The 19,449-nt window shown below is 40.7% G+C and overlaps 1 protein-coding gene across 3 annotated transcripts in view; it reads left to right on the top strand.

The window, feature by feature from the left end:
- Positions 1 to 19,449, top strand: part of OPTN (optineurin) — a 41,934-nt gene that overhangs the window by 4,701 nt on the left and 17,784 nt on the right. For 2 of the 3 annotated variants that reach the window (XM_077897215.1, XM_077897212.1), the window contains exons 2-6: positions 2,922 to 3,098; positions 3,709 to 3,911; positions 8,051 to 8,233; positions 10,781 to 10,854; positions 12,767 to 12,901. In XM_077897215.1, coding sequence (XP_077753341.1) covers positions 2,933 to 3,098; positions 3,709 to 3,911; positions 8,051 to 8,233; positions 10,781 to 10,854; positions 12,767 to 12,901 — 761 coding nt within the window. In that variant the 5' untranslated portion in view covers positions 2,922 to 2,932. Of the gene's footprint in view, positions 1 to 2,903; positions 3,099 to 3,708; positions 3,912 to 8,050; positions 8,234 to 10,780; positions 10,855 to 12,766; positions 12,902 to 19,449 lie in introns of all 3 variants that reach the window. The other variant, XM_077897214.1, reaches the window with a different exon arrangement.

Genomic DNA, 19,449 nt, shown 5'->3' with positions numbered 1-19,449 from the left:
AAGGAAAGTCGAAGAACAATACCTGGATAATTTTCAAGAGAAAATCTTTCTTTTCTCCCCTCTCCTGCCCTTTTCTCTTCTCTCCATCTCTCCCTTTTCCTCTCTCTTGGAAAAACCATTAAGGAGAAATGTGTATATAATAAAATGAAACTAAACACACTGGTAGAGAACTGCTTAGGAACTTCTTTTAAAAAACATCTATTGAATGTTTCCATTTACTTTTGCAACGTGTGTTATAATCATTGAATACCTGAGCAAATTGAATGTTGACAAGTAAATGATCCACATTGTAAGGATTTAAAAAAAATTTTTTTTTGTTTAAACTCAATTTAGTTAACATGTAGTGTATTATTTGTGTCGGAGGTAGAATTTAGTGACTCATCAGCTGCCTAGAACACCCAGTGCTGGGGCTCCTGGTGGCTCAGTGGGTTAAGTGTCTGCCTTCAGCTCAGGTCATGATCTCAGCGTCCTGGGATCAGGCCCCAGCGCTGAGCAGGGAGCCTGCTTCTTCCTCTCCTTCTTCCACTCCCCCTCCACTTGTGCTCCCTCTATCTCAAATAATAAAGTATTTTAAAAAAGAAAAAAAACACCCAGTGCTCATTCCATCAAGTGCCCTTCATTAAGAAGCCCATCACCCATTGACCCCATTCTCCTACCCACCTCCCCTTTAGCAACCCTCAGCTTGTTCCCTAGAGTTAAGAGTCTCTAATGGTCTCTTATGGTTTGTGTCCCTCCCTGTTTTTATCTTATTTTATTTTTCCTTCCTTCCCCCTATGTTTATCTGTTTTGTTTCTTAAATTCCACGTAGGAGTGAAATCATATATTTGTCTTCTTCTGACTGACTGATCTCGCTTAACATAATACCCTCTAGTTCCATCCACATTGTTGCAAATGGCAAGATTTCATTCTTTTTATGGCTAAGTGGTATTCCATTGTATATACATATATACCACCTCTTCTTCATGCATTCATCTTTCAGTGGACATCTGGGCTCTTTCCATATTTTGGCGGTTGTGGACACTGCTGCTATAAATGTTGGGGCACACTGCCAGGGTAGGTCTCTTTAGTATTCCTGTTATTTAGTAAAAACCCACATTTGTGAATATTAGCTCTAACATCATACTGTGCAAAAATGAATTTTATGGAAAGCCAGAAACTGGCTTTCTCCAAATTACTTTTGTCTAAATTATTTTATACAAATTATTGGGGAGGGGGGGAGCAGTCTCTTCTAGCCACTGAATGCTAAGAGCACACTTCAGCATAATCTCTTTTCTAAATGCATTAGAATACCTGAAACAGATACCTTCTAAGGCTCATAGTTGAATAATATGCCTCATCAGTGTTTTTCACTTCCTAAGATTGCCACCCTCATTAAAGCATTTCATGGGGCTGCCATTCTTCAGATGGCTGCTCTGGGGAGAAGAGCCATGGTAGTACTGTCTCTCATGGCCTGCAGGCTCCTTCAGACCAAAAGCAGGTCACCATCGGGCTCCCTGCTCAGCCTGCTTCTGTCTCTCCCTCTTTGCCCCTCCCCCAGCTTGTGTGTGTGCGTGCTCTGTCTCTCTCTCTCTCAAATAAAATCTTTTTAAAAAATGAACAAAACAAAAACAAGTCACCAGGCTCTTGAGTCCAGGGACCTCCAGAGAACCCTTAGGCGTTGCTTCCAGTTGGGGGGGTGGGGGGAGGAAGCACCACACCCTGTGTGTTTGGTTGCATCTTAATATATGGCCAGCAAGAATGACTCTTAGATGTTAATGATACAGTGATGTATCAGAGTGCACTTATCTCTCTCCATCTTTCATGACAAGGCTTATCATCATCTTCATGAAGCACAGAAAAGAAAAAGAAAATATTTGCCTGTAGCATGTCACCAGTTATCAGATTCCTGTGTATGCCCAGGTGGAAGCACATACTAAGTGGATTTGGGATACACTTGTCTATCTTATTTATATCCACATTGACCCCTGTACAAAATGAAGTGGTATGCTTAAAATATTCTCAGGACATGCAGTAAGTGGGCAAGATACCTTAGTCTTTTTAGTATGCCTTGCAGAATTATCAAATACAGAAGCATAAATATTCAGTAGCATCTTTATTGTATTACATGGCTGGGTTTTGGTCTTGTTAATTAACAATATTGCCAATATTGTTGCATGTCTTGTTAAGTGACCTTGGCTGAGCTATAAAGCCTCTGTGAACTCAGCTCCATATCCTAGAAAATAACTATCCAGTTGGGTTTTAGTGAGGATTAGAAACTGACATGTCTGGTGCGGTGATTCAGCACATAGTAAGCATCCAAAATATGTTTGTTCTCCCTTTCCACTTAGCCAAAAATACAAGAGATAAAATATGGAGATTTTGCAACAGTTTCGGCCAAAATAAAAAGAGCTGAGCTTTAAAGATTTGCATAGGAAAACCAATTTAAGGATCCTTTACCCACATGCACGAATATATGGAAGCTTTCTTGAATTCCTCTCTTGGATTCCCAAGTCTCATGATATCATTGTCTTCTCTCCCTCCTCCATCTAGTGGCCCCTCACCACACCCACAGACACACTAAAGCTAAAATACACTTTTTTTTGTTTAAAAGGAAGAACCAGGGCACCTGGGTGGCTCAGTGGTTGAGTGTCTGCCTTGGGCTCAGATCATGATCCCAGGGACATCAGCCTCCTTGCAGAGAGCCTGCTTCTCCCTCTGCCCTGTGTCTCTGCCTCTATCATTCTGTGTCTCTCATGAATAAATAAATAAAATCTTTGGGGGGGAAAAAAAGGAAGAACCAAAAATGTCCAAAATACAACTGGAGAGGAAATAGACAGCTTTTGGAATACTGAAGAGCAATTGCCAGTGGATCTGTGGGACTTGTAGGGAGACCCCTTGCTGAGAAAAGATGGCTCTATTTTCAGGTTGTGACATTTCCATAGGTCCTACTGCCATGTCCCACCAACCACTTAGCTGCCTGACTGCAAAGGGGGACAGCTCCAATGAAACCACAGGAAATGGACCCCCCAATCTGGCTCACCCAAACCTGGACACCTTCACTCCAGAGGAGCTGCTGCAGCAGATGAAGGAGCTCCTAACTGAGAACCATCAGCTCAAAGGTGAGCAGCACCTGGCCCCTATGTTTCTTCATTCACCCTGGGCCTTGGTGAATGAAATATTTTTGCAAAAAGGCTTGTTGTTGCATTCCCTCCTCTCTGTTTCACTAGCAGGAGCAAGAGCAGAGTTTAGCTTATGGTAAGACTAAAATTGTTTCCATTGTTCAGTTTGAGATACAGGTAAGAATAAAAAGCACTTGCATACCTCAGGCAAATGGCATAATGACATGTAGTCCATTTAGAAAGAAACAGGAAGAAAGGCTACTGTTATTACAGAGTTAGTCCTAAATAGTTCACAGAAGGCATCCTCTGTCTCAGGCCATGGCCTCTGGCAGGACTAGTGTTCAAATGAGTCCTCTAGCATGTGTGCTGTAGTAGAGGTATCCAAACCCATTTTGTTTTCTGGAGTCTTTGAAGCACTGGAAATGACACTAGACCCCCTAGTCCTATCTGGAAGCAAAAACCACCCACCTTGGTCTTTTTCTGGCCAACCCTGGGGTCCAGGCCAAGCATGGCGTCTTTAGATTTAGAACTATGTGTGAGGGTGGTCTTGGAGGTTGGATTCATCAAATCGATACTGATGTAGGACAATCTCATTCCGAACCCCATGCAGAAGCCATGAAACTAAATAATCAGGCGATGAAAGGGCGATTTGAGGAGCTTTCAGCCTGGACAGAGAAGCAGAAGGAAGAACGCCTTTATTTTGAGGTACAGAGCAAAGAAGCCAAAGAACGCCTCATGGCTTTGAGTCATGAGAATGAAAAATTGAAGGAAGAACTTGAAAAACTAAAAGGGAAAACAGAGATGTCTCTTAAGGTGAGCAGACTGATCAGTTGTGATTTGATTTGATTAATATTTAAAGTGTAATCTCACTTGTCTAGACTTCTAGATCAAAACCTTTCATGGTTCAGGCTAGATGAGTATTTTGCATCGTCTTGAAAGAATTGTTCTTGCTGAGAAGGCTGGTTGCAATATCAAGGGTCGTGTACAATCTCTGTTGGGGGAAGGAAATTTGTACAGTTTTGACCATATTGATTATAGTCAAAAGAAGGTTGTAGTCATCAATCAGTATTTTGTATTCATTATAGATGATGCAGGAAAACCTCTGCCTAGAACCATCCAAGTGTTAGTTTCTAGTTTCTCTGATATAAAATAACATTTTAAAAGTCTGTTACTCAGAAGTTTTACTTACTGATCTTATCCTTTCCCCAAGCCTAAAATAGAGATTCCTCCCTTTACATTTTACGTCTGTTTTTGAGAAATGGCGTGACATATGTCATGTTGTGATAGGAGGCTATCAGGTTGTCACATTTTCATTGACCCAAAGAATCTGAGAAATGTGCCCATAGCCAAGAGTGGATGTCAAAGATGTCAGTGAAAAAATATGTATCAGAACACATGTGAGGGCAGCCCAGATGGCTCAGCAGTTTGGTGCCACCTTCAGCCCAGGGTGTGGTCCTGGAGGCCCAGGATCGAGTCCCATGTCGGGCTCCCTGCATGGAGCCTGCTTCTCCCTCTGCCTGTGTCTCTGCCTCTCTGTGTCTGTCTCTGGTCTCTCATGAATAAATAAATAAAATTAAAAAAAAAAACCCACATGTGAACCACCTGCCCATATTCTAAGGCTCACTGGATATTGTTCATTAGGGTGCACATCTGCCGTTCCTTCCCAACCTGGAACTTAGCAGCCCCCTGAAGGATAGAATCCCAGACATCAGTGATTTTCCTTGAGATACCTTGAACCCTGTTGATCTCTTATTTCTTGGGTAATGTATGCAAACAAAGAAAAATAAGAAGAAATAACAAAAAAGGGATGATACAGAATAACATGAAGAATGAAAAGTTGTTTAGAGAAATTGTGGTTTATGTCAGTGCTTTATTCATCAGTCCCTGCTCATGGGATGATGTGAACATTCTGCTTTAATATACTTACATTTGTATAGGAAATGACTCATTGTTGATTAGATTTATCACATCTGATGCTTCAACTTGTCTTACACTTCAAAGAACACTAAGTCACTTCTTTGGGGGAAATCTCTTAGTATCTAAATATTTTCAAGATAGGACCTAGGATGTATGAATAATTTTCTGCTCCCTGGAAGAAAATATCTTACACTGTTTTCCTCTTTTGGCTTTGGGGATGTGAACTGACAGTTGTCATCAGCCTGGTGGGGCCTGTCATATTGAGGAGCCTTCCGGAAGCAGTTTGTCTGCTTGAAATAGTCTGCCTATGGGTTTTCTGAAAAAGTCCTAGTATTAGAAGAAGTTGAGAACAGAAGCTAGAGCTCTAGACAACTTCTTTCAATGCAGAAGATCAGGTGAAACAAGCCATAAGCAAAAGCAGGACTCAGAAGTGAGTCCTTGGGACAGAGGTATGGGTGCTTGGACAAAGAGATATTTATGGGTCTTTAAAACCCTTGGTCATCAGCTTTCTCCCCCTTAAATGTGCCTTCCAGGCCTGCCTATTACCTCCCTGTCTCTTTAATTTTTATTTCATGGACCGGTTGAGGTGATTTGTAAAATCGAGGCTCTCATCTTCCTGACTTAAAGCTCTCAAAGCCTCTGACTTGTCTCACTCTTGCTGTCCATCCTTGGTGCTGTTCCTCCAGGGATTCCCCTCCAGCCACTAGGGCCTCTCATGTGTTCTATGCCACACAACGAAGGGATTAGGGAATTTCTTTTGGAGATCTGCCTTCTGATCCTTAGGGTAAGGCTGAGGTTTTAATGGTTCTTTCCCATTTCACAGAATTATACATTATAAGCATCTGTAGAGAGAACTTTTTAACTTTTAATTGTACCAATTGCTAGGCAGAGGTCATTAGATGGATGTTTCCTCTAGGATTCTAAAATGGCATGTTAGTCTGGTCGGATTTCCCGGACAGCAAGATGAAGACATGATACAAGTACACAAGAAGGAGAGCCATTGTGTTGCATGAAAATCAATGGCCGGCACTCAAAAGTGGAAAAGACAGTAACAAATAGTGGAGTTGAGGTTGATCAGAGAGATTAAAACGTGTGACTTCTAGTTTAAGAAGGGAATGGAAAGAGTCTCAAGTAGTAAAATGAAGAGAGATTTAAAATGTTATTTTGTGAATTGTTTTATGGCCAATCAAGTAGATTCAGAATTTCCAAACAATGGTGAAGGGATCCTTACCATTGCAAAAAAACAAAACCTGACAAGTCTGCAATTCTAGGATCATCTTATATCCCTGGTCCTTGGACACTTGCTTAAAACTCTGTTTCCTACTCTTATACCAGGGTGGTTTTAAAAATCCATTCTGGACCACCTGGGTGGCTCAGTTGGTTGGACATCCAACTCTTGATTTCGGCTTAGATCGTGATCTCAATGTCGTGAGATCAAGACCTACGTCAGGCTCTGCACTGGGTAGGGAGCCTGCTTGGGATTCTCTCTCTCTCCCTCTGCTCCTCCCTACCCTCGCTGACATGCTCACTCACCCTTTAAAAAGAAGAGAAAAAAAATTCCATAAAATGTCCTCAAAGGGGTCCAGTAAGAAAATGCAAAGATTCCTAAAAAAAGCATGGCCTTTCCCTTACCCACTTGCTTCCTATTTCCAGGCTAAGCACCTCTTCTTTGATCTCCCCCACCCCCTTCACATTTACATTTCTTTCAGATGAGTCATTACCTAGAGAGGATGCAGAGGCTGATAACCTTTTGCTGCACACCTACCTCTTCAGCCTCACAAAGAGTTCTTTTCTCTCAGGCCCATAGTGGTTTCCTGGCAAGAGAACACTCCCAGTAAAGGAAGAGCACGATCTCACTGGTGTGAGGGATGCTCCCATGATACATGTTAATACCTTTCCTTCCAGGTTTTAAATGTTCATGGACCAGCTGGTTTATGCATGTCCTCTCTGGTGCTTTCTTGGTTTTGCTCCCAGCCTTTGGGTCTGTTTGCAGTTCCTTAGGAAATCTATCACAGGCATGGGTGTGTGTGTGAGAGAGTTTTCTGAAGTGTTGTCATTCTCTGATAATCTCAAGTATATATTTCTGGCGGCACCATGCCCAGAAAAGCAGTGACAGTTTCCTGAGGAGGAAATCAGAGAGGCCTGCCTAGTAGGTCACAGCTGGAAGGTACCACAGAGACCATGTAGCACCTCATCTTCCTAACTCAAGAAAACCAAGCCCAAGACATTAAGTGAATCTTCTCAAGGCAACACACACAGGGATTAGCAGGGTGTAGACTGGAATCTGTTTACTCTACCCCGGAGTGAAAACACTTCATGTAAACAGGGTCCATCTCTGACAACTTTGTCATGTGCAATAATTGTAATGAGGAACACAATACATACTGGTGTTAGTAAAATATGAATACTTACCAATGTTTATATAGGCTGAAAGTTAATTTTTTTACCTTTGGTAGCACCCTCTGAATGTTCAGTTTTCTTATTCTCCCCAGGGTTACTTTTAGCAACCTAAAAACACCATCATAGAGTATGATAGCCACCAGCTTGCATGCCTGAGAGAATTTTGGACTTTTCATGGTCTTTTGCCATTCATGTATCAAGTAATGAAATATTTTGGTCCTTTGGCTTCTGATTGTCCATGATAAGTATGGGGAGAGTAGGGTTGGGTCTGCATCTGTGGGAGAGGAAGAAAAGGCAAGAGGTTGATTCTGGTAGCTTTTTGTCCTTTTTGACATTTTGGACTACAGTTTAACAGTCTACCATTGACAAAGTCCGATTGGTCATTTTCCTATCAGATTATTCTGTGGGCTGAGGAAGCTTCTCTTTCTTGGCATGAGGTTATTTTAACTTTCTATTGTTTGGCTATAATAAAATAATGTAAAATTTTCCATTAGAATTGATGTATCAATATAGATCTCCAAGAAAAGGCTAGAATTGTCTACCATAAGGCATTGTTGCCTTGCCAGTGGGTGTGGGGACACTTGAGTGTGATGGCCAGGTGTGAGTTTGATTCACTTTCTTTTTGTCATTTCCAGGACCCGGCTGGGGACCTCAAAGCCCCCAAGGCAGAAGCAGACCAGGAAGTGGAACAGCTGAAGACCCAGGTGGCCTATCTTCAAGCTGAAAAGGCCGATCTGCTGGGGATTGTGTCTGAACTCCAGCTCAAGCTGAACTCAGGCGGCCCCTCGGAAGACTCCTTTGTGGAAATCAGGATAGCTGTGAGTGTCCCAGCTTTGATTCAGTTTTAAGCAAATTACAGAACCTCACCTAGACACCTAGATTACACTCTATGTCTCTTCAACACATGGAAGCCAAAAAGTGGAGAAGTTTCAACATCAACATCGCCAAGATAAATTGGCTCTTGTTTTTAAGTAGCACATAATCCTGGGGCACCTGGGTGGCTCAGTCAGTTAAATGTCCATCCAACTCCTGATTTCAGCTCAGGTCCTGATCTCAGGGTCATGAGATCCTGCTTGGAGTGTGGAGCCTGCTTGGCATTCTCTCGCCCCCTCTGTCCTTACCCCTGCTCACGCGCAAACATAAGCACTCTCTCCCTCTGTCTCCCAAAAAAATAGTGTAATATAATTCTCGTGAGGTTTATCATGGCTGAAATGGAAGACAATTGATTACCTTTTATGACAAAAGAGATAGTTTCTTTTTCCTTCCCATAGGTCCTGGCAAATTAGACATTTTATGTCTGACCTAAAAAACAAAAGAGGGCAGCCCGGGTGGTGCCGCCTTCAGCCCAGGGCGTGATCCTGGAGACCCAGGATCGGGTCCCACATCGGGCTCCCTGCATGGAGCCTGCTTCTCCCTCTGCCTGTGTCTCTGCCTCTCTCTCTCTCTCTCTCTCTCTCTCTCATGAATAAATAAAATCTTAAAAAAAAAACAGAAAACATAAACTTTTTCAGACCAGGTCCTCAGCTGTGTCTGGCATTGCACTTAGATGAGCAGAATCCTGAGCAAGTGCAGTGAACTGACTTTTAGACAGTTTTTTTTAAAGATTTTTTATTTAAGATTTTATTTATTTATTCATGAGAGACACAGAGAGAGAGAGAGATTTAGAGACAAAGGCAGAGGGAGAAGCAGGCTCTATGCAGGGAGCCTAACGTGGGACTCGATCCCATGTCTCCAGGATCACACCCTGGGCTGCAGGCAGCACTAAACCGCTGCACCACTGGGGCTGCCCTTTAAGACACTTGTTAATAATAGAACCCTTTTTTCAGACCAGCCTTACAAGGAACCTCAGTTTATTAAAAACAAGAAGTGGAGAAAAGAGTGAGCAGAACCGCTGGGGTTGTGATTGAGGGTCCACCTTGGCTTTGCCCCCGCTTCTGACAGCAGCTGCCCGGGCACCTCCGGGAGCAGAGTTGGGAGCCCACGGCATCTGACACATTTTGGTGAAACCAAAACTGAAGTGAGATCAGTGACGTGGTGTGCGCTGGGCCATTCTTGAACGCATGAGTAGCATCTGTTGTGACCGAGTCTGGGTGTGTGGGTGGTCCCGCTAAATGAAGAGCAGGGCAGCTAGGTGATGGTCGCTACATGAATAGTGAGGGAGAAAAACAAGGATTAGACCTTCTGTGATACACACTGTGGCATTTTAGCTTTGTCAAACTGCACATCTGACATAGGAAAAGAGATAGCGCCTCTGAGAAAGAAGCATGTACCTTGTAGATAATATCTGGGGAGCTTGTAAAAAGCCAAACTCCTGGGTGTGTTGGAATTATTAGCGTATGACTTCCTTTGCCTTCCAGTTCGTTTGCTGCACTAAAGAGTAACAGCCTGGGGAAAGGGCACTTAATACCTCGGCTCCCCATGCCCCCTAATAAATCTTTGGGTGTCTTCAAAGCAGTTGAAATCAGGAGAATTGAAATACCAGATGGAAAGCACACTTCTGTAGACAACCAAAGATGATGAAACACAAGTTTGATCAAATAGCTTTTACCTTTTGCAAATAACTGGCAAAATTCAAGGAGGCCAAAGAACAGATGAGAAGTTTCCAAATGAGGCTTCTTCCTTTGAGGTGCACAGTTAGCATAATATGCTGCTTCACTGATCTGATGACTGACAGTTATTTTTAGTGTAAACATGCTTTTCTTGCCTGGCTTCTGTGAACTAGAAAACATTGCCCAAGATTTAGGAAGAATGTACACATTCAGAATTATCTAGAACCATCTTTGTGCATTTTTGGAAGATTTTCCTGCTAGCTCATTAAAATATAAGTGTCTTTCAAATCATTTAACTGGTCTTAGACTTCTTGTTCCTTAAGTGGCCCACGATGTGTTCACATTTCTGATAGGAGCCAACTTTGTGCTTTGGGAGCTTTGCCCACAGAAAACAGCCTCTTTTTCAGCATTGCTTCAGCAAGTTCTGACATTTTGCATTTTAAAGGCCTGTACAGGGAAGGCGTGTGGAGTTGTCACTAGCTCTATATGACCTTAACTTGAGAGAGAAGGGACCTGCCAAGGAGAGGGAGGAGATAAGCTTTCATGTGTTTGGGGTCAGGTTGACTATTCTGGATGAGACACCAATCTTCACACCTTGGCCTAGATATTTATAATCCTGACAGGGTGTGCAGGGTGAGGGAAGAAGGGTAGATTTCCATTCCATTTCCTTGACCTTGGTTAAACATCTCGCATTTAAATGTTGGTAGGTTCCTTGGGTTGCAGGTCATCAAATTCTTGATCTTTTGCCTTTTTCTCTTTCATAATTTGTCTTGGAGACATTATCATGTTAAAGCACTTTCATTTCTGCCTTTACAGGAAGGAGAAGCAGATGTGGCAGTGAGAGAAATCAGGACAAGTCCTGGTCCCACGAGAACTGATTCCGTTGACACGTATGTGAAGAAGGGCTAGGGCCGTCGGAGACACCCTCGGGCAGTCTTGTCACTTGCAGCTCGCCACTGGGAGGTCAAACATCTTGGCTGCACAAGTTGATTCTTACTAATTTATGCCTTTTAAGAATGTCGGTTTGAATGTGATTTGGTGTTGCAGCCCAAACTGGCAGAGAATAAACACTATGTGTGATGCCTTTGTGGGCTAACAACCCTCACCACTCTGTTGAGAGGCATTTCATCTGCCATAAGATGAGAAGTGAAGACAAACTTGTCCTTCATCAAAAGACTCCTGCTTCCTGATTTGTTTATCAGCACAATTTGACCTGGACCAGGCTGTCCAGCTCGATAAGTGGGATGTTATCATTTTGTCTTCCCTGTTCATTCCCAAGGATAAGCCCAGGTGACCGATACTGAGTAATCTCTAGTGAGGACTGCGAGTGTTCTGAGTCACCGCCTTACCCAGTGGCCAGATGTCTTACCCGTGGCGTCTCAAGTTGACCTGTTCCCAGTAGATATTACGTAGCATACATCTTAAATGGCAGAGGGGCTTGGAGGAAGAGATGGCAAAGGAGCTGGGCATTTGAGCCTCTCCCCATTGCAGGCTATTGACTCATCCCATGTAAGCAGGTTACTGTTGTATTAGTCTATTTGAAAGAGACAGTTACCAGAGAATTTCTCTAGGAATCTTTTCTAAGGCTTTTAGTATCTTTTTTTCTATAACTTGACGAATGTTCTTATAAAACATGAAAATGGGCTAGTTTTTTTTTCCCCACTTATGCTCCCAAGCCCTTGCATCAGGGAGAAAATAAGTGTTAGTATTCTATCATCAAACAGGGCAGTTGGTATAAATGAAAGTTACTCCCTAGCTTAGTTAGCAGTTCCTCAGCTTTTCCCCTGTATTGCTTTTTTAATATCGAAAGACTTTCCTGGAAGTGGTGGGAAGGAAGAAAGCCCTGTTTGAAATTTCCAAGCCACTTCCTCGTCATTTATATCAACCTGCCAAAACCACTTCCTCTTTTAAGCCACAGGTTTGTTTTTTTTTTCTCTAAGGTTTTATTTTTAAGTGATCTCTACACTTAGCGTGGGGCTTGAACTCACGATCAAGAGTCCCACGCCCCTCCAAATGAGCCAACCAGGTGCCCTGAGCCACAGTTATGTTTTAATAACAGCTTCCTTACCTCATTTGAAAATATATTAAGGAGGCAGAGATTGATTTCTGGGTATGGAGTTCAGAGTCTGGAACTGGGATTTAATCCCGGCTGTTTATAAGAGGTGTGAACTGGAGTAGGTGCCATGAGCATCGGTGCAGTCACCCGGGAAGTGTAGTTACTGCACCGGTGGTCCTGGTTTTGTTTATCATCCAACAGCTTCTTGATGTAATCAGATTTCAAAGACAAGGAAAATATTGTACATTATCAACAGTGCCTATATTTCTCTGCTGTAATTACATGAAATCAAAAACAAACACTATTTTCTTCTCCTAACTTGAGAATATCAAGTTAGAGAAAGGCTGGTGGTCCGCATGTCGCCAGGCTGCACGCCTGCTCGTAGACTTTGTGTGACTTTCCTCTTCTGTAGGAAGGCCGGGCACAAGAAACCAGGGCCACCTCTGCTCCACCATTCTCATGGGTACTGGGTTCTAATGTTATGGGCACACTGGCTATTTGGAGAAAGTGAGCGTGCGCATGCAAAGTGAGCCTACCCGAGAGCCCCCACTCCTTTCTTGGAAAGCACAGAGGAGTATGGCCCCAGTGGTCACAGGGCCAACTGCGTTTGGTCTGTAAATGAGAATTATTTGGAGAGTGTTCTGGAAAGAAGTTCCTTTATGTTGGTTCCTGTTACATTCTTAGACACTTTGACATTGGTGTTTTCTGATGAAAACCTGTTAATCTTTATACTGTTCTTGATGTAGGAACAAATCTACAGAAGGTGCAAGGAATTATTTGGAATTTGAGAAATTAACTGTGAGCCAGCTCCTGCTTTGTCTAAGGGAGGAAAACCAGAAGGTGGAGAGGCTTAAAACTGCACTCAAGGAAGCCAAAGAAAGGTATGAAATAGGTAACTCTAAAGTATGCATACATTGCTTTTTTTTTAAACGGTTTTGTTGAAATAGAATTAAGACACCAAATAATCCATCCATTTGTGTATAGAATATTCACAGGTTTGCAGCCATTACCACATGATAATTTTGGAACATTTTTTCCTCCAGATAAGAAACCCAGGACCTATTGGCACTGATTCCTCATTCTTCCCAGTAATCAGTTCTCTGTCTCCAAGATTTGCCTTTTCTCAAGACTTCATATAAATGGAACCATTTAATATGTGGTCTTTTGTGGTTGACTTTATTTAGCGTCATGTGTTCAGAGTTCATCTATGTTGTAGCATTGTATCAGTTCTTCAGTTCCTTTTTCATTGCAAAGTAATAGACCATTGTGTGACTAGTCAGCATCTTGTTTATTCATCATTTTGTGAACATTTTGGTTCCCACTTAATATTACTTCTGAACATTCATGCAGTTTTTTGTGTGGACATTTTTTTTAATCCCCTGGGGGCATCTACCCAGGAGTGGGATTACTGGGTCATTGGCAACTGTGTGTTTGATAGTTTGAGGAACTACCAAGCTGTTTTCCACAGTGACTGCGCCGCTTTATGTTTCTACCAGAAACATATGAGGGTCCTACTTTCCTCTACATCCTTCTTAACCCTTGTAATTGTCTTCTTGATTATAGCCATCCTCATGGAGTTAGAGTGGTACCTCATTGCGATTCTGATTTCATTTTCCTAGTGACTGATAATGTTGAGCATCTTTTCATGTAGGTCACTTATAGATCTTCTATGAAGAAATATCTATAAAAGAAAAGAAATATCTATTGAAGTCCCTTGCCTATTTAAAAAAGTTGGATTTCCTTTTCATTACTAAGTCATAAGAGTTCATTATCTATTCTAGATGCAAATCCTTTATGAGGTATATGACTTGTAAATACTTTCTCCCGTTCTGTGGATTGCCTCTTTACCTCTTGGATGCTATCATTGACAGCACAAAAAGTTTTTTTGGATGTAGTCCACTTATCTATTTTTCTTTTGTCACTTGTGCTTTTAGTGTTTTTTCTAATGAACCATTGACTAATCCAGGGTCACAAAGATTCACTCCTATATTTTCTCTTAAGAGCTTTTTCATTTTAGCTCTTACATTTAGGGCTCTGATCTATTTTGAGTTTGTGTGTATGATGTGAGATAGGGGTCCAACTTCATTCTTTTGTCTGTGGATATCCAGCAGCACTAATACCATTTATTGAAAAGACCATTCTTTCCCTCACTGAACTGTCATGACACCCTTGGTGGAAATCAGTTGGTCGTAAATGTAAAGATTAATATCTAAACCTTCAATTTTATTCCTTTAATGTATATGTCTATCCTTTGCTAATACTACACTATTTCAATTACTACTGTTTTGTAGTAAATTTTGAAATCAGGAAGTATGAGTTCTCCAACCTTGAAAGATCATTTTGGCTATCCTGGGTTTCTTGTTTTTCTGTATAAATCTTAGGATAAGTTTGCTAATTTCTGGGGGTGGGGGGAACCAGCTGAGATTTTGTTAGGGATTGCATTGAATCTGGAGTTCAGTTTGGGGAGCATTGCCATCTTAATAATATGAAATCAATTGATCCATAGAAGATAACGCATAGATTTATTTAGGTCATCTGTAATGTATTTCAATGATGTTTTGTCATTTTCAGTATACAGGCCTTAAGCTACTTTTCAAAATTAGTTACTATGTATTCTAGCCTTTTTAGTGCTGTTATACATGAAATTGTTTCCTTAATTTCATTTTTGGAGTATTCTTTGCTTGTGTACAGAAATACACAACTTTTTTCCTTAATTTCATTTTTGGAATATTCTTTGCTTGTGTATAGAAATATCACAACTTTTTTATATATTGTACATTGATCCTATAGCCTGAAACCTTGCTAGAATCATTTATCAGCACTAATAGTTTTTTCAGTGGATTCCTTTGCATTTTCTTTATATAAGGTCACATCATACTCAAAGAGAAAGTATTACTTCTTTCTTACCAACAAGGGTACCTTGTATTTCTTTTTCTTGCATGATTTCCCTGGCTAGAACCTCTAACACAATGTTAAATACAAGTGGAGAAATGTTAAATACAACATGGTTGTTTTGTTCCTGATCTTAGGGGGAAAGTGCTTTTACGAAGTATATATTAGCTGTAAGGTTTCATAGATGCTTTTATCAGGTTGAGAAGCTCCCATCAATTTCTAGTTTGTTGCACTTTTTATCATGACAGGTTTTGAATTTTGTGGAACACTTTTTCCATGTCTATGGGGATGATTACGTGGGTTTTTTAAACTTCTATTAATATGATGTATTTCACTTATTGATTTTCATATGTTAAACCAGCCTTTCATTCATGGGTAAATCCCATTTGGTCATGATGTATAATCCTTTCTATATGTTGCTAGTTTGGGTTGCTAGAATTTTGTTAAGGATTTTTACATCTTTATTCATAAAGGGTATCAATCCATAGTTTTCTTGCCTTGTGATGTCTTTGGTTTTGGTAGAAGGGAAATACTGGCCTAATAGAATGTGGTATACGTGTATACACATATGCACTTACTTTGGAGTAAAATTCATCTGTGTTATAGAGTTGTGAAGTCAATGAATTCTTATGTGCAAATGCACTTTTTAGAAATGCAAAATGCAAAAAAAAAAGAAATGCAAAATGCTAAACCATGTAAGACATGGGAAAGGTTATGCAATAGGGTTCCCGTGATTGCAACATTTAATCATAAATATACTATGACATAATTAATTCTCTCAGACATTATAAATGGCTTGTTAATCTTAAAATTATAGCACTGTAAGAATTAGCACTTTCTAACTGAAGCAACTTAGATTTTTTTTTAAGATTTCTTTATTGGGGGTGGGGGCATAGGGCAAGAGAGAGAGTGTCTCAAGATCATGACTTGAGCCAAAACCAAGAGTCAGATGTTTAACTGAGCCACCCAGGCACCTGAAGCAGTTAAAATTTTTAACTATAAAAAGATCTTTTCCTAAAATATGAAACATAAGTTATTTATTCAGATGAGGTTAACCTGGAAGACACATCAGCAGTGGTCCAATAACTTATTTGATAGCTTGTTTCAAAAGCTACAGAGGGCATGCTGGCTGTTCAATCCTAGGGGTTTACATCATATCCTACTGTTGTCCCTTAGAAAATTTCAAAGGTTGACTTCTAGGAGACTAGGGCCATGTATTCTAATAGAGCAAAATATTCATCCTATCTTTTAGACAAATCCCGAAATATAGTAACATGCATAGATAGATGGTAAGGTAAATAAAAGCACCCTTTTTACACCTTAATTACCACAACTGGTTTTTAAAGAGAAGATGTTCCACTTTGAAGAAGACCATTACTACCTATGAATAATCGGCATGTTTGTATGAAGGTAGAGGGAGATGCCAAGATGATACCATGTGGCAGGACCTAGAAAGCAAGTAGGTCAGACACCAGAGAGAATACCACTAGACTCCTAACATGTCTGAATGTAACTGAGCAATTTCTCCATTGGGGAAGAGCATGGAGAAACCATGCAAATTTTAAAGATGTAATTATGCATAGAAGTAAAAAAAAAAGTTCCATAAGAAAAGGAAAAGTGTTCAAGGCACAGAGTTCAACTGAGTACTCCCTGTGTGTGCCTAATAACGTAAACACTGGGTAGTTATCTAACTGAATTTCAGTATAGCCAATTTTGGAAATGGAACAGGTAAGCTGGGTCCAGGAGCATCTGTGGTATGTGAGTTCAGCTAATTGTGTGTTACAATTCAGTAGGATTTAAGTCTGGTGCATGGAGGTAATTTAAGTCTGGTGCATGGAGGTAATCATGTTTGTATTCTGTGAGCACCTTTACTCCACCTGTGTTCTATCCACCATTCTCAGAAGTCAAGTTTAGCCAGTAGTTCATGCATACTTAGACAACATTATTAGCTTTCATGATGAAAGTGTCAACTTAGGAATTTGCTAATTATACCTCCTTCATATGATGTATGTAATTCCTACTTTCAGAATAATTATAGCCTTCTCTCTGCAGCTATAGCTCTTCAGATAGCACTAGGAAGTCAGGCATGCCTTTGAGATGGCTCTGTTTATTCTCCCACCTTAAGCACCTGTAAAGGGTCCCTTTCTCAATAGTATTAAATTTCTACTCTGTAAGCCAGCCTTCTCTCAGTATTTGGTAACTGGCAAGTCAACAGTAGTTAACAAGACTTCATGTTCTCTGGGTGGGTACCAGAATGGTGATTTCTCCCTTGCTGAGATAGGCCCGAAACCAAGAAATTAAACCCCTGATACCTGGACAACTTGGCTTGCTTTCCAGGCTGTATAGGATACAATGAAAATGTATTTTAAGACCCAACATGTCTCTCTCTCAGACAAGTGAGTCTTCAACTATTTTCATGAATCACAACAAATGGGTATAGACAGTATAAAATTTATTCTGATAACTTTTAGGAGACTTGTGGGGAAAAGGGATCATAGATTGAGGTTTTTTTCTCATTGTTTTCCAGGGTTAGTATTTCATGTAATTTGCATTTTCTAAACAAATTTGAACTGATAGCAAGTAAAGAGGGGGAAAGTGCATAGCAAGAGAATCAAGAGGTAGCAGAGACAGTCAGTCCAAGATGAAAATTTGCCCTAGGAAAGTAAAATAAATGATCATTCAAATGTAGATCAGAACCCTAGGTCATGCTTGAGTGACATGAAAAAGGCTCATCTATCAACCCTGCCGCAGCTGGCTCTTAACCCATTTAAGCCTGTCTTAATGAAACAGTGCCTGTGCACCAGTTAGCCTGCCTTAGCCTGAAACAATGCCTGTGCACCAGCTAGGTCTGGCACTTTGCAATGGCTCTAGCTATTTTGATACTTACCTCCATGCACCAGACTTAAATTACCTCCATGCACCAGACTTAAATCCTACTGAATTGTAACACACAATTAGCTGAACTCACATACCACAGATGCTCCTGGACCCAGCTTACCTGTTCCATTTCCAAAATTGGCTATATTGAAATTCAGTTAGATAACTACCCAGTGTTTACGTTATTAGGCACACACAGGGAGTACTCAGTTGAACTCTGTGCCTTGAACACTTTTCCTTTTCTTATGGAACTTTTTTTTTTACTTCTATGCATAATTACATCTTTAAAATTTGCATGGTTTCTCCATGCTCTTCCCCAATGGAGAAATTGCTCAGTTACATTCAGACATGTTAGGAGTCTAGTGGTATTCTCTCTGGTGTCTGACCTACTTGCTTTCTAGGTCCTGCCACATGGTATCATCTTGGCATCTCCCTCTACCTTCACCCTAAGGAATTCCTTCACTGTCTTGTGTTCCATCACCTGTTTCCTGAATCCATTGTCTTTCCTACTCTTTTTTGAATGTTTTTTTGTGTTTTTTTTTTCAAACACAGTTCACTACATTTCCACTAACTTACTGAAAAAGAACATATGGGCAGTATATTTTCTGAGACCTGTATATCTGAAAATCTCTCCTGCCTTTATACTTCATGGATAGTTTGGCTGGGTATAAAATTCTGTAATTGGATAAGATTTTACCTCCACGTTTCAATAACATTGCTTCATTGTGTCCCAGCTTCTGGTCTTAATGCTGAGAGACCCACTGCCATCCTGGTTCTTCATCTTTGGGAATGAGACTTCTCATGTGCTTTGGTTTGAGCCCGTTTTTCATCTGTTTATTCTGGACACACTTGGGCTTTTCGTTCTGCAAACTCATGTCCTTCAGTTCTTGAAACATGATCTTGAATTAATTTAGTGATAATCTCTTACCCTCAGTTTTCTTTGTTCTCTCTTTCTGGCATTATTAGTATTTTGAATTGGATCTCTTCTAATTTTCTTAGCTCCTTGTTCCTTTTATCTCTCTCTTTTTTCCCCTTCTGCTAGATTTGACCAACTTTGATCTTCTGTTTTTTGCAAGCGAGAACCTTTGAATGTTCCTTTTTACTGTGTTCTACTTTTTGTGGTTATAATGTTTCCTCCTATCTCTAAGGATATTAGTGATACTATTTTGACTTTTTCCCTCCACTGGCATTTTCTATTTTCAGTAAGTTACTTTTTCTGTTTCATATTAATATTTTCCTTAAGTGTCTGGCAATCTTGGCTGTTTGACCAGATTTAGCAGAATTATAGGGTGTTAGAAGCTGAGCACATCTAAGGAGATCTGGCTGGGAGGTTTCCTTGGGGAAGCCCCACATCAGGAATTTTAAATCTTGGGGCATTTGGGTGGCTCTGTGGTTGAGCATCTGCCTTTGGCTCAAGTCGTGATCCCAGGATCCTGGGTTCAAGTCCCGCATCAGGCTCCCCACAGAGAGTCTACCTCTCCCTCTGCCTGTGTCTCTGCCTTTCTCTCTGTGTCTCTCATGAAAAAATAAATAAAATCTTTAAATGAATGAATGAATAAATTAATTAATTAATTATTTCTTTAAAAAATTTAAATCTTTTCCCTTATCCTGGTTACATACTACAGAGGAGACTCTTCCAGCCTCCTGCCTGGAAGATGTT

This window comes from Canis aureus, chromosome 5 (assembly GCF_053574225.1).
Source record: "Canis aureus isolate CA01 chromosome 5, VMU_Caureus_v.1.0, whole genome shotgun sequence".
Classification (NCBI taxonomy): domain Eukaryota; kingdom Metazoa; phylum Chordata; class Mammalia; order Carnivora; family Canidae; genus Canis; species Canis aureus.
Note: the sequence above shows the minus strand (reverse complement) of the source record. Positions and strands in the feature narration are given on the sequence as shown.